General features: G+C 45.6%; 1 protein-coding gene across 1 annotated transcript in view; it reads left to right on the top strand.

The window, feature by feature from the left end:
* Window positions 1-26,293, top strand: part of LOC132454871 (netrin receptor UNC5D-like) — a 237,195-nt gene that overhangs the window by 90 nt on the left and 210,812 nt on the right. The window contains exon 2 of the mRNA XM_060048419.1: window positions 486-647. Coding sequence (XP_059904402.1) covers window positions 486-647 — 162 coding nt within the window. The remainder of the gene's footprint in view (window positions 1-485; window positions 648-26,293) is intronic.

Below are 26,293 nucleotides of genomic sequence, written 5' to 3'. Positions count from 1 at the left end.
CATGGTGGCAGCTGATTTTGCATTCCTTAAAATGACTGATGAGCTTTTGTTTTTCAATCAGCGGTGGTGCTATATGTTCAGTGGACTCCACTGATGGAATCTCTTTCCGGTTTTAGCTCAAATAGTTTTTATTTTTTGTTGTTTTGATTTCACAGAAAGGAAAGATGAGGTACGTTCTTTAATGATGTATCACATGTCGGAGTGATGAATTAAAAGTATTTTAAAAGTCTCTCTCTCGTGTCGTCCTTATCCGTTAGCTGCCAAACGGATGCTTGGACTGTGAAATAATTCTGGATTAATCTGAGCAAATGGTGAATTAGAGTGGAGGTGGCTGGGTGAGTGGGTTGGAATTATTGCCTGAGATAGACAATGAACCCCCGTTCCAGCTTAACGTCAGTACCTCATGATTGGGGGGGGGGGAGGTGATGGCGACAGATAAGACCACAGTGTGTTTCGCGTCCGTCCGTCCGTCTCTCCAGGGTGAGGGGCGGACTACCAGGGCGTAGACGCCACGCTGGGCCGCAGGAGGAAGACCCTCTTCATCCCGCCCGACCTGCCCCGGCCTCCTCCCCCTCCTCTTCCTCCCCCGCTGAAGACCACCAGGGTGCTGGGCCAAGCCGGAGGAAGGCTGGTCGTACCCAACACTGGTGAGAGAGAGAGAGAGAGAGAGAGAGAGAATCATGGGAGAGGAGGAGCAACTAAAAAGGATTGGAATACCAAAAATTTAGTTCTGTCGCTCACAATCATGTCATTCATTCGAGTTGATGATGACAGAAAGAATAAAACAAGGGCATCCCAACCAGCGGTTCTCCTCCTGACACGCCTTCCTCCGGTCCTGATTTCATTATACCGTGTTCAATGTTTTCTTTTATATTCCTGTACGAGTGTTTTGTTCAATGTAATATGTGCAGCAAAGTGTCATTGAGCGTTATTATTCTGGAGTCTGTGATGTAAGAAAGAACGAAGGACAACAGCAGTCGCTTCAAATGTGATTATTATTTATTAAATACCAAAGCAGGGACACATTTGTCTACTGAAGCCAAGATTGACGTGTGGTCTGCGCGCATACATTTTAAATCGAGCAGAAATAGTTTTCAATGTACAGTTAGTGATTACATTTATCAAGGGGCTTTATATAAAGCTACAAAAAATAAACGCAACTCTGACGTCCCCCAGCTGGTGGGGGGATAATGACTGTCATCGTTTGCGTTTCAGGCGCCCATACGAATCCTAACACGAAACCGCAAGGTCCGGATAGATTTGAAACCACCTCCGAGGGTGGGTTCCGAAATGCGCGTTTTTCCCATCTTTTTTTCTTTTCATGACATTGGTCATGAAGACTTTCGTTGGTGGTGAAAGTCCCAAAAACAGTCCCTGTTGTCTGAAAAGCAAAGGCGAACATCACACTTTCTGCATTGTGTGTTGGTGTATCCTTTATTGCACTGTCTGCAGCGTCCTCTCCCTGTCTTCCTTGGGAAATGGGCAACTAGGTCCTTGCGTACATCCAATGGGAGGTGTGCACATCTCTTGGATGGCCTCTTCTGAGCATTCAGAGGGCTTCCTGATGTCACTGACTGTGTTGCTGGGCTTTCTTTGCTGAAGATGGCCGTCCTCTCTTTGCAGTTTGGGGTTAGGGTTAGGGTTAGTGTTGCGTTTACCAGGATGAGAGAGGATGCTAGCTGTGCCTGAAACTGTCTCCTGTTCATTTTCTCTTTGCTAGACACCTTGAGCGCTTTACAGTCCCGCTTGTAGAGCAGCCAGGCATTAACCACAGCGAGGTTGATGGTGTGCCAGAAGATGTACATGTACCAGCGACGGGATTTGATGGGGAACTTATATTTGGCTGTAAATGAGTCCATCAAATCCACACCTCCCATGTACTTGTTGTAGGCACCAACAATGTAAGGCCTCTCAACATCAATGTAGGTTCTATTGGCTTTGCCCAGCGTTGAATCTTCTGCACAGGTTCAGGTCCAGCAAACGATGCCAAAAGTGTGACGGCCCTGCCGTCATACATTTGACCCCTCCAATTTTAGGTCAGGCTGATCAAATTAACTACATTTTTTAGAGATACAACTTTTAAATCAGTCAAATTTGACCAATTTGAACAAAAGGGTAGAATGTATACTATCCATGTATAAAGAAAGTACTCTGTTTCAGGCAGTGGTGTAGTGGAGGGAATACAACCTGTTTGAGCCCACTGCAACAAGCCAGCTATTTTGACTACCACATTCACCCAGTGTTGTGTAATTGCAACAATTATGTAACAAGCTCTAAATGAAATTTGATGCATCTATTCCACAATAACTACATATGTACATGCTCTAGACATTATAATGACAACCAAAAAATATATAAAAGACATTTTACTTGCATGCATCTGATGAATCCAGTCCAATGAAACCAATAGAGGTTGTTCGAAGGAAACCTTGAGAGGTTGTGTGAGTTCATGGCCAGAAGGCGTGACTTATAAACAAATGTACGATCAAATAGCATTGTGAGACTGAACAATAGGACCCAATGACTATGTACATGTGGTAAAAAAATAAGATAAAATATAACAGATTGTTTTTTAGGATGGTTAAAGGTAACGTTGTAATTTTACAACAAGGGGTGCTACAGGGTTAAAGGCACGCGCATCGCAAAGGGATTAGATAAGACAAAGGAACGACGTGTTCCTGGGCCGCAGTGCGTTGATGCCTCAGAGCAGAGGACGTTAAGTTGGGTCAGTTATTAACCTGTCACGGTGGAGGAGGAGGAGGAGGTGGAAGGGGAAGAGGGTTTGGTGGAGGAGAAGAAGGAGTGGGTAGTGCTGGAGGAGCAGAGGGGCCGGTGTTCCATCGGGCTCCGGCCAAAAGCTGTCAGTCAATCTCCTCCCTATACCCAGAAACCCGAGGAGAAACCAGATGCTTCCTCCCCCTGTTGTGAGACCATCTGCATGCGATACGTTCATTTCCTGCTCTCTCTCTCTCCATCTCTCTCTCTCTCTCTCCATCTCTCTCTCTCTCTCTCTCTCTCTCCATCTCTCTCTCTCTCTCTCTCTCCATCTCTCTCTCTCTCTCTCTCTCTCTCTCTCTCTCTCTCTCTCTCTCTCTCTCTCTCTCTCTCTCTCTCTCTCTCTCTCTCTCTCTCACTCGGTTCACGGTCTCACGGTTGAGGAATAAGAATCGATTGAGGGTCCATCGCTCGCCATCTCCCCGGCTCGTCGGCGGTCTCAGATGTCATCCGAGCTGCTCCTCTGACCTTACCTGCCGAGTAGGGGTCGTCTGGGGGTCTTCTAAGGGGGACCCCCGGAGCATAACAAGACCACACTGTCATACTCCCACACAGCAGATCTAATGTCATTCGACATGCGGGACATCCATTAGAAACGGAGCGCTTCATAACACATCAACGCTTTTTCAGGGGGGGGGGGGGTGTTGGATTTGCGTGTTATTTTAAAGTCTCTCAGGGTAACGGTGAGTATGTAAGCATCATCCGTACCGGTCACAGCCGTTAGAGAGTTGCTTCATCAAAGGAGTCGTACCGCAACAGTGAGGTGGCTGACGTAGTTGTGGGCCTTTAACAACGTTGGTGTACCTGTTTTTATTGTTGTGTTGCCAAAGGTCCTCTTCACAGCTTCTTCTCTATCAAAGAAACACGAAGCGATCGTGTTGAAGTAGGTGAGGTTTACCTTCACATTATTCATGTTAAATCACTCGCTGATAGATATGTTTTGTTAAAGCTTATTATAATAACACAAGATATAGTTCATCAAGGACGCAAATGCCTACAAGGGACGGGATTAGAATGGAGCAGAGTGGTGTCCAAAGCAGAACCCTATTAAACATTTACGCTGCACTCAACCAACCGACTCTCCATCTTGTATTGACGTATTTTCCTTCAGACGTCTCTGTTACTCCCTCACACAATTTTAAATAATTAACCAGCGTCTTTAATCACTGCTCAGAACCGCAAGCTGGCTGATCACCAGCGGCCTAACAGCAGCAGGTAACCTTGGCGACTTCAAAGCCTGGGGGTGGACCAAGGCAGCTGAATGTGTGCGTGTGTGTGGGTGTTAGTGCCCACACCAATCTGATTCTAAAACAAGCGCTGTGGTCGCACACTCCTGCGAGGGCCTGGCGACAGCAGCGCACACACAAGGGTGTGTTTTCTGTGAGTGTGTGTGTGTTGTGCGTGTGTCCTCTCTCTCATGGTCCTCTACGTGAGTGTGTGTGTGTGTGTGTGTCCAGCCCTGCTGTATGACTGATGGTGGTCCAATCAATTGCTGCCCGCTCTTTAGGGCTCCCAGCTACGACTTGGCCCCTGGCCAAGAGCTGCCTTGGCCCCAGCTAATCTGTCAACAGAACCGGGGGGCCAGCTGGGCTTTCAGGGGCCGCCCATGGACCCCAGCAGGCCTGCGTGGCGCGCTGTGCTGTGAACGCCTCCACCGCCACGCTGTCCATTAGTCTGAGGGCTTTAATCTTCTTATGTCTGCGTGGAGCCGGCCTCTGATTGGTTCATCCAGAGGGCGGTGGGCGGGGGGGAGAGTGGGCTGGAGGCGTCTAGGTCGGTGTTGGTTGGCGGTCGATTTTTTCATGCACGCTCCTCGCCTCTCTCACGCCCCTGTGTGTGTGTGTGTGTGTGTGTGTGTGTGTGTGTGTGTGTGTGTGTGTGTGTGTGTGTGTGTGTGTGTGTGTGTGTGTGTGTGTGTGTGTGTGTGTGTGTGTGTGTGTGTGTGTGTGTGTATTAAATAGAGCTCAGAGAGAGCGTTAAAGGTTGTCTTTGTGCTTGGTGCAGATATTGCTGGCTTTGTTTGTGCGCTTGTGTTGTGTTTGTGTCCACACTGAAGCAGGGAGGTCTGTGACTCCATCGAACCGTCTCACCAACAGCTGTTTGCTTTATAATTTATTAAGAATGACGGTACCGCCCAATTCAGAGACCCCTACTCCTCTAGCACCACCAATAGGGGGTTTTAGATACTTCATGGGGTGTGTTTGTATGAACCAATGACCTGGACTCTATGTAATGTAAGTGTGGCTGTGATTTATAGATTTATGTACAAGCATGTACACATGACGGTTCTGACCTTGGACGTTCTGTGTGTTCTGACTGAAGAACAAGTCCTCATCAACCATGCAACACAAATGTATTGACTAGTGTTGTTTCAGAAGCATGCTGAAATATTGACCTGCCAGGGCACTTTACAGCTTAAGGACGGCCCCCAGAATTGCCAATAGCCTATTGTTTATATTATTCATTTTTATGGTGCCATTTCCGTGGGAGCAGAATCATTCCATGTCCTTCATGCTCACCAATGTGTCAAGAGGGAAAGCCAATGTTGTAACATGTAGCCCGGGGGTCTTGTCCTTTACACCCACAGACGGGAGGGTGTTTCATCATGCTCCCCCCCACCCAGACACTCACCACAACCGGCTCAAGTATTGGCCTCAGCGCCCGTGACACGTTTTGATTCATATAAACAGAGAACGCACACACATCTCTTCTGTTGTCGAGCTGCAGTTTGGTGGTGTGAGTGTGTGTGTGAGTCTTTGTGTCTGTCAAGTAGCGTTCCTTCGTATTTCCGTGTGCCTGTCCGTGTGCCTGCCATCTGTATTCCTTGTCTATGTCTGCGTCTAGTGCTCTTCCAGCATTGTGCTTGTATATCTCCATCTCTTCTGTGTCGTGTCGAGTCTAATCTGTTTCTGTTCCAGGGATCAGACCCGGCGTCTCACACATGTCTCCTTGTCCTCGTTGTCCCCCCCCCCCACGGTGCCAGAGGAGGAGAACGAGGTCCTGCTGAGCCCGGAGTTGACCTACGGCCCCCCGGGGCTGGACCTGTCCTGTATGGAAAGCCAAGAAGGCCACAAACTGGCCCTAGAATGGCGCGGTAAAAGTGCTAAACCGCACGGAAACCGTATGGAATCCGTGCGGTTTGGCAGGAATTTAGTGTGTGAATGTGCGAGAGAGAGCGCACCTGCCGTGGTGATGTTTGGCTTGTTGGGCTTATATGTGATCAATGATGTAGCTGTCTGATCGTATTAGTAGATGGATGGTTAAATAATGTTGCAAGATCGGTCATACTGCAGGCTCTCATTTGCAAGTGCACTGATTGTGTGCCCGTCTCCGATATGCTTTATACCTGGCATTTATTCAGTGCATGTTCTTCTGAGTGTGCAAGAATGTTTGTTGTCGTGTTTGCATTGTAATGCACAACAATAACCTGCATCCCAACAACTTTAGCCAATGCAGGCTCCTATGTCAGTGTTGCTTTACCAGTGTGTTTAAAGTGTGTGTGTTGTCATGTAGGCTATAGATATAGATTGATTGTCTTGGCTTGCTTGCATCCATGAAATATTGTAATGTTATGGCCTAGCTGGCTACTGCATATCGAGAACAATCTGGGGATGAGGACATCCCCGAATATTGACGGGTATTTCGCACCCTGCCATCTCAATATATAGCCTAACAAATAGAAATATATCACTGTACTAGACACAAATGTATTTTCCACTAGCTAGAGGTGGTCATTACATTGTAGTGAAACTAGTAAAGACAACACAGCTGGAAAAAAAAAAGAGGGAGGGGCTCGTTCTGCATACCTAATAGCCGGAGTGAATAACTAATTCAGAAACCGTACAGATTTCCTGCCAAACCGCACGGATTCCGTACGGTTTCCGTGCTGTTTAGCACTTTTACCGCGCCATTCTAGGGCCAGTGAGGGCCAGTTAGTGGCCTTCTTGGCTTTCCATACCTTCTTGGCTTTCCATAGTCCTGCCCATGGACATACGGGCCCCCCGGGGCTGGACCTGTCCTACCCCGTGGCTCTCTCGGCGGCGCACTGCGCCGACCACAGCAGCCCCGCCGACGCCACCTGGGCCGCCCTTCTGAAGAGGCGAACGCCGGGGTACAACTGGGAGGTGACCTCACCATCAACGGAAACAGCCGCTAGCGAAAATAGGAGAGAGACAACCGGAGCGATTCTTCGGATTCGAAAGGCGAAGAAGAAGGAAAAATCAAAATAGTCAAAATCAACTTTATTTTCAATTTCTAAATATGTGCCAGACATAGGCCTACAGAGGAATCGAAATAGCGTTTATCTCCAACCCACGTTGCAATAAGAACAAAAGGATAAAATTACGTCGAATAAGATAATTCATATTTACGATAAGATAAGTTATATTTACAATGAGGGAGGTGATTCACTTTGGATATGAATCGTCCTCTTGTTTTTGTCAAACCGTGTATTTTTATGGCAGGGGGGCAGTGAGTGCAGAGCCGTGGTTTTGGCCCCGAAAATACCCTGAGTGAGGCTATGTAATTCGGTTGACATGACAACACTCATCAATCCCGCAGAATGCGGTGCGATGCTGTAGCGATGGGGCAGTGGATCCTCTGAAGTAAGTCCTCAAAGCAGTTAGTTGCAGAAAAAGCTAATTATTTTGCATCTATCATGGAAATGGTTTTCCAGGCTTGGGGCTGTAAAGGACATGGAGCCTGCTCCTGTTTAATATTTCAGCGGGTAAACCCGTAAAGTGAGATGGCCGGCACTCTGTCTCCCTCTTCTTTGGGCTAATAGCACGGATTGTAAGAAGCATTGAAATCTGCAGGTGTACTATATTTTTTGTCTACGTAATGAAGTGAATATTTACTATGCCTGCAAGTTTGGAGACTTTACTAAAATCTAATGCGTACACATGTCTGTTTAAATATAGAGTCACTTTCTCCCAGATTTTTTAAACTTTTCAATAGTTTTGAATCGCTAACATTGCATCTGCCTCGGAGGATGATTATTTCCGACGGAAATATGAGTTGCATCTGTTTTGGAGGCTGGGTGGTAGAGTCAATTGTGATTGTGAGGCTCCTCACATGTAGGTCCTTCAAACACCTCGTCTCATCACACCACACCTATACAGAGCTGTGTTATCATCACCGCAAACAACTCCCTGACACGTAGAGGAGCAGACTGGGACACGATTTATTCACAACTTTGGGATAAATCTGAACGCAATCTATCCTTTTCATCATCTAAACCCCTATCCATCCACCCATCTCCTATTCATCCATCCATCTCCCCCATCCATCCATCTAAACCCCTATTCATTCATCCAGCCATCCACCAATCCATCTTTAACCTGATTCATCAATTAATCTCCCAATCCTCCATTCATTCATCCATCCATGTAAACATTAACCATCAATCTCCTATACATCCATTCATTCATTCGTTCATCCACCCATCCAAACGTCCTTCCATCTATCCATCTCCTATTAATCCATCCATCTCCTATTCATCCATCCATCCATTCATACATCCACCCATCCAAACATCCATCCATCCGTCCATCTCCTTCCATCCATTCATGCATTCATTCAGCCTTCCAGCCAAACTTCCATCTGCCCATCCATCTCCTTCCATCCATCCATCCATCTCCCATTCATCCATCCATCCATTAATTCATCCATCCATCCAAACTTCCATCCATCAGTCCATCTCCTATTCATCCATCCATCCGCATAAGTGCATTCCCCAGCAGAATAGCCCCAAGCATGCTGTATACTCTTGTAATGTTGAGCTAACCCCATCAGAAGACTTTGGGGACCTCATAGGGCACAATACCCCCCCCCCCCCCCCCGCCAGAGTCACACACTCTTCTGTGTTGCCTGCGGAGATAGCCTGTGTGACCTCCCCCCCACTCCTTGTCACTGTGTGTGGGTGTCTGTGTGTGTGTGACATTTACACAGGATGTAATTTGCCAGCAGAAACGTGTCGCACAAAAGGGAACCATGAAAAGAGACATCATTTTTGTGTGTTGTATGTCATCGGGAAAAACCTGAGATGAGAAGAGAAGGAAAAATAAAACAGTCCGGTAGGAGAAGTCAGTGAGGAAGAATAGAAAGATAGAGGGAGGGAGGGAGGGAGGGAGGGAGAAGACCGAAGAATGGAAGGAATGAGAGAGGCTAGTGCACGACACCAAAGGCTAGTGCACGACACCACATAGTGCATGGCACTACAGGCGTGGTGTATGACACTTTGCCTCTTTCTGTCTGTCTCCCTCACCCTCTCTCGCTTCATCTAGGTTCTTAAACGTAAATCTTGAACGTTTTTTACCTTCCTTAACCTGACTTAACCTTCATATATGCTTGTTTTATGCCGCCAATAAATGTCTGGCTGCCCGTTTGGCACCTCTTGCACTCCCTATATCCCTGGAATGAGGGATGCCTCTTGCGTGCTCCTTTTCAAGGCTCCCTTTCCTTTAGGATTTGGGGAGGTTTTCCTTGGCCCTACATAGCGGTGGGAGGAGGAGGATTATAATGATGATGAGGAGGATCATAATGAGGAAGAGGAGGATGAGGGAGGGTGATGAAGAGAAGGAAATGGAAGATGATGAGGATTATGATCATGAGGTCATGAGAATGAATATAAAAAAGAAGGGGCGCAGGTGATGATCATGATCAATTCAACAGTTTTAGGTTTGAATGGTAGTCTGAACATTTGTTCGGGTTTACAAACGCTAGGTTGTTGCTTAACGGACGGAGTGTTTTAGGATTATTTTGAGGTTCAGTCTTTGTTCACATTAACATGAACGTCTTCATGTGGTTCAGACGATGACTTATTTCCAAGGTAGGTCGGTACTCGACCACAATGCTCAACATAACATAATACAAAAGGGAGGAATGACAAGAAAAGTCCAAGTACTGTTAACTCAAAGTTTCTAAAAATGTGTATGTTTCTAAACTTCCACTGACCGACTGGGCCGAGTTCCTCAGAACACGAGGTGAGGGGCCGTCAATCTCCGTCCGCAGACACAGCAACATAGATTAGATCCCTCATAGCAGCTCAAACATCAGTGCCCAACTCAGCCATGCAGTAGTCTTGGGTCTCCTCCAGTCTTCAGACGGGTTTTGTAAGATATAGGGGGATTCTGCAGGTTCATCTTCGGTGTATTTTGCATACATAAAATACTACAGAAAATCCAATACAAAATGTATTTTAAAGGTTATTTTTATTTATTATCGTTATTATTATAAATTATTTATAGTTATGGACTCTTGATCAGAGGGGCTCGAAAGATCAAGATAGCTGAAAAGGAAACCGAATGCAGAACTTTTGAAGAAAGATAAATGGAAAATAGTTGATAGTTATGTTTGACTAATTAGCATTTACAAATTAATTTAATAATTTAACATTAACAGATTAATAAAGTGTAAATATAGTGTTCTTTTCACCAAGGCAAGCTTGCATCAGGTCAATTCATTAAAAAGGATTCGACACATGGAGGATCAATGCATCCATGTTTTACAACACAACAATTATATTCATAATCATATTAATTTACCTAACCATATGTGTGATGCATTTACAGAAGAGCAGGATTTAAATACACTATGATATAGATATAGTCAAGTACCTGAGTTCACTGTAGCAATACGATCCTCGTGGCTCGCATTTCTACACAAGATAATTAAAGGTATTCAATGCAATGAATGCTCAGGAGAGACTGAAGCTTGTGTCAGTGTGTGTGTGTGTGTGTGTGTGTGTGTGTGTGTGTGTGTGTGTGTGTGTGTGTGTGTGTGTGTGTGTGTGTGTGTGTGTGTGTGTGTGTGTGTGTGTGTGTGTGTGTGTGTGTGTGTGTGTGTGTGTGTGTGCTAGCAGGGGGGGCGGTGTGGTTGGGGAAAGATTCTCATGTACTTTGTAAACTCTATTTAATTGCCTTTGTTCTGCTGGTGATTAGGCATGAGTTGCGCGTTGGGACTCCCTACCAAACTCTTCCTTCCTGAAAGTTTACGACAAATTAATTTATCTGGATGTTTCTACTCCGCTGAAGCCACGGGGGGGAGGTGCTTAGAAGAGAAACACTACTTGGCGAGGTTGTCTCCCCAGCTCAGCCTAATTGAAGGTGCAGGTAATTAAACATGAGGCGGGTTATTATTCCACTCTGCGGCGCGCATCTGTGTACCAACACTTTACAACAATCAGGTGCCACTCTCAGTGGGGTTGCTGGTGCGGCGTGCCGGGGTGATGCTCAACGGCAGTCTGCCCCGTGGTCGAACACACAGTGGCGGTCGTCGGGGCGGCGGGAACAGGTTTTACCTCATTTTCTGCCACTTACCAAGATAATCAGAGTAAATTCATTCTATGTACTTTATAATAGTTGCCATCGGTGACCAATTTGCATCACGCTGCTATGCCATCGCCGGGGGAAGGAGGAGTGTTTAGACTCAGAGCTGTTTTTATTCACAGTGAACAAAACTAAAACACACTGACAGAGGCTCCGCCCACTAGCTGCGGTGGATGAAGTCCGCAGCCTGAGAATAAACAGCCAAGGCACTGCATGCACTCTCGTTAGCTCACTGTTTGGGTGTGCCTGGTGTGTATTGATAGAATATAATATAATTCTCTTTATTGTCATTGCACATAGTACAGCAAAATGTTGATGTCATCCAGACGGTGCGATTCACAACCACATTTTTTTTTTCAAATATAAGAAAGTAAAAAATAAATGTTTAACAAATGAAGATGAAATAAAATATACAAATTAATTTACTGTAGATACATGGACAAACAGCCCTATCATCACTAAGTGATTATTGTATAAATCTATACAAAATAGCATATAAAACCATATGGAAGAACAATGTCCCTGTCCACACAAAGAAATGCCTCCCAGTAAAATCAACAAACAGGATAAAGTAGGCTATGGTGAGGTCAATCAGTAGCATTTGGGAAACATGAGAACAAAAATTAAGTGGTCAATGAAAAAAATAAAAAGGTCACTTTATCCCATACAATTTAAACAGAAATGCACCTGCTGTTACTTTATGCTGTTACACATGCTGTTACTTTATGTGGTCCAAAGGTTGAATTAAACTGATGTATTTCGCAAGCTATGACATCATAAGTGTGTCTTCCTCTCACCCTCTTGCAGACAAGAGCAGCCTTCTCAAGTTTTTTGATACGCTTTTAGTGGGGGCAGTCACCAAGCTGTCTTTTACCACTCTTGCGCTATTGGCTGGTTTTACACAATGACGACAGGGAAGTGACGGCAAGCAGCCAATTGCTTAAAGACTTATTTGAACTACGCCTGTTGATCACGCCTCTTGTGCTGAAGAAAATGACAACAGCCTCCCCCTACCAACGTGCAATCTACGATTGAGCTTGGTCTGGCAATAGCCAGGCTAGCAGAATGGTACATACAGGATGCTTTTTAAGCCAGGTCCTTGTGAAATGAGATCTAGAGTAATGTGAATGTGTTTATTCTTATTTTAAATTGTTCAGTTCACGTATGGCTATATGGTAGAAGCTGTCTCTGAGTCTGTTCATTGAGCTTTGAGAGACCTGTACCGTCTGCCAGAAGGCAACAGGTTGTCAGGGGTGGGAAGTGTCTTTCAGGATGTTGGCTGTCCTGCTAAACAGCTATTAAGTAGGGTACTCTCCTTTCCGACAACCGCCCACGAAGGAAGAGTGATGCAATATGTGTAATCAGTGGAACCTATTCTTAAGCTCATCTCATTAAACACATTCTTTTGGGGTAAAAAAACACTTTCCCTCACATTTGCCTAAATGTGTTAAATTAGTGTTTTACATCACCCTTTTAATGTATAAAAAATTAAATAAAAACGTTGTCTTGTTCCCATCATGTTAACAGACAGATGCAGTACATTTAATAACGCTAAAACAACAAATAAAACGTGTTATAAATACATTTCCCGAGACCAATCTGTCTCTCTTTTTTATCAAAAGCACGGTCAAAAGCACTCGCATCCTCCACTCTTCAGCGCGGAGACACATGCTCATGGTTCATTGTGCAGGCCTGCAAAAAAGATGATGTCTCCTGTCGTTGACACCCCATCGTCCATATCGACGAATGGAGATTGTGTTAAATGACATTACCATATGGATATCGTGCATAAGTGCATTCAGGCAGTGGGTAATTATATCTGCGCAGCGAGCGATGCTATTTTGATATGGATTTTATGCAATGGCATTTTTTTGGTATAGATACATCTTGTTGTCAGTTGGAAAAAGTTGCGTCATTATCTGGTTGTTGAAGAGTTCTGGAGGAGGATTTATCGCCTCCCCTACACGTGTAAATCACACTCACACTGCCCCGGTTTGGAAATGACAACATTAAAGGGGTCAGAAGAACTTAGCCAGACTTTGAACTTGATTATAGAAGACAACATGCTCATGTTGACCAGAGACTAAGATGATCCGTCCAAAGTATCTATTGTTCAAGTGGTTTTTATTCCTAGATCCATTAGGCTAAGGTAGATGTGGTTGGATTGATACATTTATTTTAATGACCACGGTTCACTTAAAGGGTCATGCTATAGAAAAAACTCCCTTGAAATTAGCAAGGAAGAAATCTTGAGAAGAAACGCTCAGTAAGGGATCCCTTCTTCCAGGAATGGTCAGGAGTGCAATGAGTGCCATAAATGACATTCAGGTAAATACATGCACATCATATTAAATTAGTGATGGGCCGTGCTGGCCGGTTAACCGTGAGGAGAGTCCACGCATCCAGTCCAGTCATCGCAAAATGCTAGAACAGACAGAATAGTGAATTAGAACGCAAAAGTACATAGTGAGAATGTATAGTGTTATAGTATTAGTATAGTATTAAGAAAAGCACAAACAAACACAGAGTGGTCTTCACATCGCATCTGTGTGGTTTTCACACTCCTATGTTCCAAATGCAAGCACATCTGTGTAACGTAATTAGCAAAGTCATTAACATTTACCAAAAAAAAATACATCAATAGCTCCCTCCGTTTCTATTGAGGCCAATTTCGATTCATTGAGTGCACTTTGTTGGTGCCACAAACAAAGGGATTCCAAAAAAAGGTTGAATATGATCAAATAATACATGAATAATGTAATATTCCATCATAGTGCATAGCATATAGTATCATATTTCACATCATATATCATATCATATAACATGTTTGAAAATTGAGCAAATAAGCTGAATGTCTTGACGAGTCGTAGTAGTAATGGGATTGGTAGTAGCAGTAGTAGCAGTAGGCTACTAGTACTAGTAGTAGAAGTAGCATTGGTAGTAGCAATAGCAGCAGTTGTAGTAGTAATATCACTATAGTAGTAGTAGTAGTAGTAGTAGTATTAGTAGTAGTAGCACTAGTAATAGTAGAAGTAGTAGTACTAGCAGTAGCAGTAGTTGGTTTCGGTAAAATAAGTGGTTATAGTATTATTTATTGTAATTATAGTATTTTGGTGTTGCAACATGTTCCCTCATATCGTCTTCTCTTCACTGAGGTAACATACTGTGTATGAACAGTATGTTGCCATCGTGAATAAACAATCAATAAATGTCAATTGAATATCCACGTGTTTCAAACTGTATTATTCCGTGCATACGTCTAACTTTAGATCTACCGTCAACTACCTTTGAAATAAATGGTTACCAGCATACAGTCACAGAAAAAGTCACACAAACCTACTCATCCAGGGGCTGATAAACAGCAGAAAACACAACCACCCCTCCCATGAGTTGGCCGGAGTGCTGACGATGGCGCAGCCATAAAGCTCCTCACAAACGGCTGGTTTCACTTAGAAGATAAAATTTAACGTGAAAGAAGCAAAAACTTGCATTTGTATTCCTACCACTAAGTTACTCAGTCACTCGGTCAATAACTGGTATTTGTATGTTTGCGTTGCTTTTTGAGGGGGTGAGGCTCAGCTAGCGTTTCGTCTGTCCCCGTTTTGCGATAATGGATTTCCCTCGTGAGTCCCTGGCCAGCCCAGACAGTCGTTTTACAGTGAGGTCTTCTGAGTTGATGTACAAATGCATTATTTCTGTTAATGAATGAATGAGGAGGCTTAAGTGATCTGAAGAAGCTGCTGCGAGTTGCTTTGTCTGTGAAGAGGATATCTTCACAAAGGGACTACGAGGGCAGCATTTCAATAGTCTCTCTGTCGCGGATCCCGCTCAGCTCTCGCGTCCTCAGATCGCCATTGGTCTAATCCAGGGGTGCCCAACCTTTTTTGACCCAAGATCTACTTTTCAAGTAGTCAACCTCCCGAGATCTACCAGCCTAGTGTCAACATTGCAAACCTACCTTCAAGCGGGGGAGGGGGGGTTTGTATCGTGAACCTACGGACTTCAGTGGGGGTTTCATTCCGTCTGCGCACGGCACCTTCTCAACAATAATCAATAATCTTCCTCCCACTCAGGGTGAATTTTTTTTCTTTTTTTCTTTATTAAAAAAAAAAATATATATATATTTTTTTTTTCTTCTTCACCCCTCGCGGTCGACTTGGGATCCGTCGGCGGTCTACTGGTAGACCGCGATCGACTGGTTGGGCACCCCTGGTCTAATCTGTCTCTGAATACGCAGTGAGAGCAGCGGCCTTTAGGGGGTGATCACACAGAAGGCTCTGGAGGCTGTAGAGCGGGGGCTGTGTTACCCTGCCTTTCTGTTGAAGCCCAGATGAAAGTAGACGTTTTTACTGCTGCCACCGCAGAACGTCTGCACTTAACCCCGCAATGACGGCGGGCGCTTTCAGTCCAGAGTTGAAGGTGTGGTGATGAGGGGGGGGCGGACGCATATGTCCAGAGCAAACTAAACACGAGGCTAACCTTTCTCCTGCTCGACCACTAAGGGCTCGTCTCTTCGAGGTGATAGTAAATGACTGATAGGGAGGAGGACCACAGAGAATAGTTGTGGTCCGCAGCCCATGTGTGCATTGTACAGAGATAACTCATCTGGCCCTCTCCCCTGGACCCCGGTCCCCCAGGCCGTGGCGGTGCTGGAGTGTGTGAGGGGAGGCCGTCTGCTGGAGGAGCCCAGGACGCTGCAGTTCAGTGGGGACGGCTTCAGCCTACAGGTCTCCATCCAGGACCTCCCACAGCTCCTCTGGAGCATCAAGCCCTTCACCACCTGCCAGGTACGCCCCGGAGATAAGGGGGGGGGGGGGTTGTCTGTGAGTGAGTAAGACAATGTGTGTGTATTGGTGTGGGGGTGTGTGTGTGTGTGTGTGCTGTGAGTGAGTAAGAGACCGTGTGTGTATTGTTGTGTGTGCGTGTGCATGTCTGTGTTTGTGTGTGATTGAGTTAGCGAGTGTGCAAGAATAGGTGAGGGTGACACGAACACCCCCGACTCATGCAGGGCTGCGCCTACACCCCAAAAAATGCAACCTGCTGCAGTGCGAGATCAGGTTCCTTGGCCATGTGGTGGGGCCAGAAGGCGTGGCTACAGACCCTGTCAAGGTGAAGGCGGTAAGGAACTGGCCCATCTCCCGAAATGTCAGTGAGGTGCGCAGCTTCCTGGGGCTCGCCTCATACTATCAACAGTTCGTCCGTGACTTTGCATCAATTGCCACCCCCCTACACCGTCTCACGGACAAGGGTAGGGAGTTCAGCTGGGAGGACGGCTATGCAGCCGCCTTTGCCCAGCTCAGTGCTGCTCTGACAACCGCACCCATCCTGGCCCTTCCTGACCCTGGCCGCAGCTTCATAGTGGACAAGGATGCCAGTGACGTGGGACTGGGGGCAGTCCTGCCGCAGGAGGGAGCAGGGGACGAGAGGGTGGTGGCTTACTACAGTCGCTCCTTTTCTCGCCCCGAGCACAACTACTATTTCACCCGACGTGACCTCCTGGCAGTGGTTGAGGCGTTCAAACACTTTCGCCCCTACCTCTACGGCCAGCGGTTCCTTCTGCGGACGGACCTGGTTGCTCAGCTTCAAGGAGCCCAAGGGTCAGGTGGCCTGGTGGATCGAGGCCCTACAGGACTACGATTTGGAAGTCCAACACCGAGCTCGGCGTCTGCACAGCGATGCAGATGCCCTGTCCCGGCGCCCCTGTGAGTACTGCAGATACTGAACGCCAGGAGTAGCGACTCTCTAGGTAGCTGCCACAGGACAGGTCAGGCCAGATGAAGGTTGGCTGACTGCAATGGAAGACCAGGAGTGGCAGGCGGCACAGGACAGTGACCCCACACTGGCCAGGGTGGGACAGTGGGTTGACAACCAGGCACGCCCCCCCCAGTAAGCTGTCTCTGCCTTGTCCGTGGAAACCAAGACCTACTATTCAGAGTGGGCCACCTTGGCACGGCGTGATTGACTGCTCTATAGGGTCTGGCGTGCACCAGGCTGGGGAAGAGATGTGTGTCAGTTACTAGTGGAGGACTGGCACCAATGGGTGCTATATGCGGTCCACAGTTCGGTGGGGGCCGGACACTACGGGGTGGCCAAGACCCTCAACAAGCTGTGCCAGCGCTTTTACTGGCCTGGTTGCAGGATGGACACAGCGCTTTTCGTTCACTGCTGTGACTCCTGCACTGCTAAAAAGGGGCAGACTGGACGTTCCCATGCCCCTTTGCTGCAATACCAGGTGGGGGCCCCCATGGAGAGGGTTGGGGTGGACATCCTGGGCCCATTCCCCACCACGGACAGCGGGAACCGCTACGTCCTCGTGGCCATGGACTATTTCACTAAGTGGTAGGAGGCGTATGCGGTCCCCGACCAGAGTGCAGTGACCACAGCCGAGCGCCTGGTGTGTGAGATGTTCTCTTGGTTCGGGGCACCTCAGGAACTGCACAGCGATCAGGGGCGGAACTTTGACAAGACATGACAAAAGCGGGGGTATGACCTCCGTTGCCAAGGCCGCTCCTTCGTGTCTGGGGAGAGGGTGTGGGTCTGCAATCCAACCCGGAAAAAGGATGTCCCTCCCAAACTTACCAGCCAGTGGGTGGGGCCCTGTAAGGTGCTAGAACAACTTTCCGATGTTGTGTATCGGGTGAAGATGTGTGTCCGTGGGCGGGTGGTGGTGTTAAACAGAGATCGCTTGGAACCCTACCGCCCCCTGACATCCGGATTTCCCGTCACACCCATCTCACCCAACACGGCTCCACTCACACAGACAAGTCCTCCGACTCAAACAGTTGGCCAGAGGGGGGTTGGGGCATGCGACCCCAAGGGCTCGTGGGCGGCGGCGGCAGCCTCCCCGTCACTATCAGGACTTTGTTTTCGGCTGAGGACAGGCGACATGCTGGTGGGGGCAATGTAGTACCGGGGCTATGTTTGTTGTATTGTTTATACCACTTCTATTGGTTAATAATGTGTTCCCATTGTGGTTTGCTTGAGGAAGTCAGTTAGTAAGGAGTTAGTGAAGAAAGTTAGTGAATGTTAAGTGCTCGGTTGAGTTAGGTCTTGGTGTACTCTTGAAACGATTCAATAAAGTCACTGAAAGAATATAACACCTCTACATTTGACATTCGCTACAGTATAATATCTGAGATGTATATATATAAATATTGTATTTAACGTCTTATACTTATAATATACTATAAACCTGACCTTTTTATTAGATTGTTCACCTGCTTTGGCAATGAGTTATAACAAATGGCGCAACATTTTGAGGCGAGAATATGCGGGTTGGTGAGGGGTGTGACATGCCACCGCGGCGTAGACCTACACTTTTCTTCTTTATTTTTTGCCGATTTCGGATGACACAAAGCAAAATCATCTCCTCTACAGATGCCATGTTTGCGATTGTCGATGCCGGTAATTTGTGACACGACAGTCACTGCCCTTTAGAGGATGTATTGCGTAACATCCATAACAACGCTGAAACCGGACGGAGGTATGATGCCTTGTTCACACTACCTCCGTCCGTCGACAGATGGGGGTTGTGGGGGGACGTGTGACGTCTGGCCTGCAGGGGGAGTATGGGCAGGTTTGGAGCTCACCGGATTGGCTGTGGGGGGATTGGACCTGAGTGGGAGCAGGTGGACCTTACCAGTTTAAGGTGCTTCCGTTCGGGTTGTTCGGGGCCCCGTCCACGTTTCAGCGGCTGATGGACCGGGTGTTACGGCCCCACGCCGCGTATGCTGCTGCCTACATTGATGACATCGTCATCTATGGTGGAACGTGGGAGCAGCATATGCGGCAGGTGGCGGCCGTTCTTCAGTCACTGAGACGGGCGGGGCTCACGGCCTACCCGAGGAAGTGCGTGATCGGGCGGAGGGAGATCCAATATCTGGGGTTCCACCTGGGGGGGGGGAAGGTCCGGCCACAGGTCGCGAAGACGGCAGCGGTTGCCACCTCCCCTCGGCCCAGGACCAAGAAAGAGGTGAGGCGGTTCTTGGGGCTGGCAGAGTATTACCGGCAGTTTGTACCACACTTCTCCGACCTGGCCAGCCCCTTGACCGACCTCACCCGTAAGAGGGCCCCAGATGCAGTCCAGTGGTCAGAGCCATGTCAGGTGTCGTTTGAGGCATATTTACATAACGCAGTCCAATTGGCCGACGGATCCGTCGCTGCCTGAAAAGTTGAAAATTTCTAAACTTTTTGACTCAGGCCACGGAGCGGACAGAAAGGACGGACCCACAATGCATTTTTCGAACGCCCCATGCAAAGTCAATGAGATCCGACGACGGAAGGAGGCAGTGTGAACAAGCCCTGAAGGGTAGTCCCAGAGACAACGTTTGCTACGGTCGGACGAATTTCGTCCAGATCCGGAGGCATGAATCGGCCTTGTGTAGATCAGAGGATGGGCTGTTCGGCGTGTGATTGGAGTGTCTGAATAATTAAAATCCAAATTATTCACAAACATAAATGCTTAAATGCAAAAAATATTTAGGATTGACTCTTGGACTGTTTGGTAATTCTATACAGCAAAGGCCACGCCAACCATGACTTCGAAATGTCAAAATAGCACTTCTCTAAAGTTTGAACAGAATGGCACATTGACCTGATGTTAGATATTAGTTATTTTATTTCCCATGAGTATAGCATCGATGAACCATAATGGACTGCAGTGACCCCTGGTCGCAGGACTCTCGTCATGCATTATGTATTTTCCCGCTCCCCAGGCATTTCTCAGTTTCACTTCTCCTGACCTCCTCGCACTGTTTGAAGACACGGTAGAACTATTAACTCAATTAGCATAATTTTCACGATGGTGCGATAAGCAACACTGAAATGTTCTTCACTGACCCTCCCTAGAGAAACATGCTGCCGACATGAACTTTCACCTTGACTGCTCTGCACTCAAGGTGAGGGTGTGCTCTGTTCTAAAGAACCAACTGCTTGTCTTTCCTATAGGGAAATCAACTCTTAACTGGATAAATGTGAATTTAAGTGAGCATAGGTGTCTTTACGACAAATCGATGTCAGACAAGATTCTTGTAGCTTGCTTTTGACAGATCCTACTGATTATCCTGGTAACTTCATTTTTTGTGCGTTTCCTACTTCTATAGGACTTGGAACGCAGGATGTCACACAGTAATGGCTACCTCCATTTTGGAAGTAAAAGAGCATAGATATCCTATTGATCAGGGTTATAGTAAAAATAATAATGGTTTTGTAATATTTTGGAAATAAATCATTATAGAGACAATTTGTTTGAAACAGCAACAGCGATTTTAATGTGACACGTGACAGATACAACTTGCCATTAGCCTGTGTGGCTGTATATCTATGTTGATTTAGGATTTTGCAGTACTACAACTCCCTTGAATCCTCTCAATATGGTGCAGTATTCCAAATACAAAAAAAAAACAGATGCATTCTGATATATAAGCCCTATAGGTTGGCCGCTGCATTTGGGTTCCTCACAAGTTGTTTCAGTTACATATTGTTAATTGATGTTCATGTCATCCTAATGTGCGCATAAATCCCTCAGCCTGCACTGAAACTGTTTTATAGCATACAGACAGAGTGGCCGACCGCAGAGACAACACAAAAACTATTGAGTAATTTCTTCAGTGAAGTAAGGATATTGATTTTATTTTCCAGTTGCAAACTGGAAATCAGTTGCAAACTTCAGAAATCTCTGGCATTACTACTGAAAAATGCACTTTATGATTAAGTAAAATGCTGTAAAAAGGGGATTTGGTTTCGGGAAATATACAGGGAAAGCGTTGATGTGTTTTTCTATATCTATAACGTGTTTTATATAGTTGTAGCTACTGTATGTCACTTGAATCTGCAGTTTAAACAAAGAGCTAGGACTTGGCAATCATTTAGAAGAAGCATGTCGATTTACATTCCATCAGATGGAAACATTAGAATACTCAAAATTCAATACCATATAAATATTTCAGCATGCTTCTGGAGTTTTCTTGGTGACCAAATGTGGTCAACCGCTGTAGGAAGACGAAGACGGGAGGGAGACGAGTTTGACATCTGATCTGGAACGGGACCACATGACATCTTGACATGAGCAACAGCCCCCAGGAATTCAACCCTGCGTTGGGCTTTTGACCGGCTTACTTAGGCTCTCGTCGGTACAATCATTTATTTGTCCGTCCATCGATTAGATGAATGAACTAAAAGAAGGGTGGAGCCACAGCTAATCCTCCTGGGTAAAGCCAACGCTTGTTGGTATGGAGCAGTGTATCAGTACGACCATTGTTCTCAGCCACTCCCTGATTGGAATATTGGTGTGTTCATGGAAAATACGATGTGAAGATCTGAAATTATGGGTAAAACATTTTCGCGACGTCAGAAAGTTCTTGTGAACAACACCTCATGACGCTCTTATGATTCTACTTCCGTTCGGCAACTGCGGACAGAATTTGATTACAGAGTTGCCCAGTTGGTGACGTATGGTTTAATAGTGTGAAGGGTTAGCTGGCATGAACAGGACAGACCATGAAAGTTTTACTCAATATAAAAGAATCAACCATCATATTACATGCTTTACTATTGATTGACGTTGTAACCGTCTGTTGGCACCGACGAGTACACCAGCTCTAGATAAGGGCAAGTGTAGCCTTCCATACAGTGGCAATAGCCTACAATGTGCTTCTCATAAATCAAATTGAAACGATAGAAGGAATAGGCTACATGGAAAGTTCGGTTTACTTCTGACTGTTTTTTATCGGAAAAAAAGACCTGCTAGGAAGAACTTTTAGATTCCCAACGCAGTGCACATGAACGGTCGCTGACGGGAACACTCGTAAGCGAGTGTCATCATTGGTGAGCCGTCTCGTTATCACCAGGTCCATGAACGTGACTTGAACCGCAAACCCAGACTCATGGTGTGATGCAGATGCCTCGGACACCAGCCTTCCAAGTTTCAATTGTGACGTCATTTCCGGTCTCGGAGCACTTATAGCGTTCCCGTTCGACTTTGTGATTGTGTCATGAAATTGGCTAGTCGTTGTTCATTGTTAGCTACATTAGCCTCTTTAGCAAACTTTAGCAAAGACTGTGCAATGCATAATTGGTGACCGGAATAAAGTAGCAATGTAATCAAGTGTGTAAGAGCATTTCAATCTGGAATCTGGAACACTGCACTAGTTCTTTATAGGTCCATGCACTAGTACTGAAAGGAAATGAAAATTGAGCGGAAGTACGTAGGCTGGAGGAGCCAGGCTAGTGTTGAGGTGCTCATTAGTGTTAAATGGCAACAGCTGAGGTGGCAGGTGAGTCTCAGAGATTCAGGCTACGTTTACACGATGACGGTCTGACCAGAAGACGCAAAAGTGGCGTCGCGTCTTCACTTCTTATTCCGCGTTTAGACAAGCGTTTTCGGGAGGAAATCTGCGTGCATACGGTGACGCAAAAGTGTGTGGAATTCGATTGGGTATGCATGCCAGGCGGCTAGGTGGTGCTGTGATACATTATCACACAACACCGCCATGTCTGAGCGCATGCGTAGAATCTTCCTTCTTCTCCGTGCCGCAAAAACCAAAAAGATCCTTCTCTGTTCAGAAACACTATCTGTACATATCCTGTACATTTCGTGGAAAGACTCCTGTACGCTTGTTAGAGCTGCCAGAGCAGCTTGAAGGTCCGACGCATGGAAATAATCCGACATGTTTGTTTATTTCCTTGTACTGGCACATGTATGTGACGTAAACGCGTACGCGACGTGAGCAGATCTGAGCAGTGTTTTGCGTCTTGGCAGTGTAGACGGAAACGCTACGGCAGAGCGTATTCAACTTTTCCACTCTGGAGGGTGGTTTCAGATTTATGCGTTTTCATGCCCTAAAAACGCCGTCACCGTCTAAACGAAAGGCACTTCCGATAAAATATTTCGTCGTTTTCACCCGCAAGCGTCCTCGTGTAAACGGGGCCTAAGACTGAGTGAGGAGTCTCTGGAGTGCTGGAGGGGAGACTCTGAGTCAAATAACCTAACTCGAAGGAGACACATTTCTGGCAGGACTTCCATTAGAGAACTTTGTTTGTGTTGTAAATACTAGGGGTGGGAATCTCTTGGCACCTCACGATTCGATTCCGATTATGAGGTCATCAATTCGATTCTGAAGCGATTATCGATGCATCTCGATGCAACAATTTATTTTATGTACTTTTCCATGTGTGATTTTCAAAAATCTAAATATACATCTGGGATTGCTACTCAGAGTTTGCTAATCACTTCCTACTTTTGTGATGATCAATAAAGACATCAACAGATGAATATTATCGAATATTACATAAGAGAGAAAGCTTTTGTCACTTATAGGCCTATGACTTGGGATCAAGACAAATCAGATTGGCCAATACACACTGAAGATAAATTGATAATTTTAAAATTACAAAAATTATCCCTCATTATTGATTTTTTTTATTCCGATTATTAATTGATCTGCATCGAGACAGAATCGTTCGAGCGAGTATCGCGATGCATTGAAGAATCGTTTATTTTTCCCACCCCTAGTAAATACACGGGGAAATTGAAAGACAGAAGACAAAGCTCGGGCTGGACACCTGGAGATGAGGTGCCGGTGCGGTGTGACGCGGAGCTGTTGGACCTGGCTGTGGCTGTGGACCTGTTGTGAGTACCTCGCACCTAACCCCCTAGATAGGCAAGATTGCACGGACCCAGGGAAACATTAGGAACATGCCTCAAGTTCAGCGCACCACATAGGGACAGACAGGTTGCGGGCTCTCTACCCAGGTTTCTGGCCACTGAGGTGCACACTATAGCGCGTCGATCCCGCTGTAAAACACGCGGCCCAACAAATCACCGCTGTCCGAGATAAGGTAAGAGATGAAGAGCAAAACATCCCACAGCCCCAACAGCGTTTTTATGCACATGCCCTTTATCTGCTTTTATCTCTGCGGAGGGGAAAAGAGAGACGGCTGAATTCTTCAGTCTACTTGTTCTAAAAAACCTCTCTGATGTGGAAGGTTCCAGAAGCTTCAAATAAGCAGTCCCATAGAATTCAGAGGTTTCCAAATTTGTAGGACTTCACATATTTTTTTGGTCATGTATTTCAACAGCACGATTCTTTGAAGATGTCGATTACAATGACCCCTTTGTGTTGCTACGGGGCGGGCTAATTGAGATCAAAACCACTCAAAATCTACACTTTCAAATTTCAAGAACGATGTTAAATGATTGACAGAAATCTGCACGGAGGGCCTTCATTAGAGCAGAAGGTTTATTTTCATTACTTTCAACTGGATTCGCCAAGAGTGAATAAAGCAAGATGATCCTTGTTTGGCTGGAGGTTTCTGAGCAACGTTAATTATGAGGTTCATTGGGAAATGTGCACATCTGGATGGTCTTAAAAGGCTATTGGGGCAATGTAACTGGGTTAAAATTGCTAAGTAGGAGAGGAGACAAGGAAAGGGGAGGAGTGGTGGTAGAAGATAGGAGGAGAGGGGACAGGAGATGCCTTGCAGGGTCCACCCTACCACCAAGGAAAATAAAACAAGTTCAACATGTTTAAAATGAAAAGCAGATGCTTTATCTTCTTTTTCTTCTCTACTCTTCTTTAATCTAACTTCTAGCAATGGTTATATGTCGGTACGCCCTGAGTTTCATGATTTAGAGACACAGCTACGTAAAAAAATGAAATCACTATGTTCTCTGCAAGTTCTTCACATACAAATAATATACAATTCCTATAAAAACAAGTTGCAGTGTTAATTGCATACAATATTACAGAAATCGACCATGGAGTGAGTAAAAGGATTAATCTGCCAATTTATAAAGGGATTTTAGTTTCAATCAAATCAGATGTACTTCAAGACAATCAACAGGAAAAAAAGTAGGAAACGTAACACCTTTATGAAAAATATATAGCGTAGAATATTTAAATAGCAGCAACGAACGACACAAAGGCTTATTATGCCTCTTCAATGCTGGTGGTTGTAGTTGTACATTTGAGGCTTTCCTCTTCCTCTTCTCTGGATGTGTGCCTCTCCTTCTACGTTGTAGCCCACTATCCAACACAGTCTCACTCCGAGTTCGTCAAAAAAATAGGCGCTTGTTCAGGGATGAACAGGGGCACCAAGAACCAGCCTTTCACAGTAGCCAAAACCACAATATGTGCGTTTTCTAGTAGCACCCTCTAGAGGCTCGGGTTGTAGTTGAAATTATATACATATATATTTACATGTGAGTCTTCTGAGCTCCTGTTTCTTGAGTAGTAGTAGTCGTTTCTCGAGAAATTTAAAAGGCTGCAACACAAAAGTTTAGGTTGAACGACGTTTGCGTGAAATTGAACTGCAATTTTTATTTTAAAAGAAATTAAGCCAATAATAAACAAAACTAAACAATTGACATGGATTTCGGTCCTTTGGTGTGCTTTGTAAGACGATGTGTCAGAAATCAACTGAGCCAATCGGGCTGTTGTGGGGGTCCCCGATGGCCAGGATACGCACGATTAATGCGGCCGTTCCGTGCACTTGACGCACAGTGGACAGAGTGTATTGTGGGGTTTTGATGTCAGGTGATGATGATTTTTTTGCTTTTCATTGAGGCAATCTCAAAATGCTGTAACCGAAAATGCAAGTAGAGCCAAAAAGGATAAACCCTAACTAGAAACAAACTAAAACTGATCAAGGCCTTCCTATTCCTATATAAGGTCTTTAAAAAGGTGTTTTGCTATTGATGTTTTTTATCCAGTCTAGGATGTTATGCAATTATTGTAAGGACAAAAATCGTAATTAAATTGCCAGACAACACGCCTTCCAATCTAAATGAACATCTGCAAAATGGCCTATTTCTGTGGAAGATAAAGACTGGTCAATTTATTTGGTGAAAAAAACAGCGGATATTATTCCTGAACAAAAGGTATAACCTTGTATAAAATAAGCAAACCTCTTTCCCTTCTAAAAGCGCAGGGCATCAGAAGAGGCCAGCGGTGCTTAAGACATTACACGGTCACTGCAGTGAACTTGTGTTTACCTCCTAATTCCTGAATGCTACAGACTGACAAACCGTAATTCACAGATACTTCTCCATATTCATTTATATTTCAATATATGTCTGGCATCCCCACCATTTCTGCTCAGCATTAAGCCATGCAATTATGTCAAGTTTAATTTCCTTCATTTTTTTCAACATCTAAAGTTAAAGCTGCATAAATCCATTCCAAGCACAACCC

Source organism: Gadus macrocephalus, chromosome 4 (genome assembly GCF_031168955.1).
Source record: "Gadus macrocephalus chromosome 4, ASM3116895v1".
NCBI lineage: Eukaryota > Metazoa > Chordata > Actinopteri > Gadiformes > Gadidae > Gadus > Gadus macrocephalus.
Note: the sequence above shows the minus strand (reverse complement) of the source record. Positions and strands in the feature narration are given on the sequence as shown.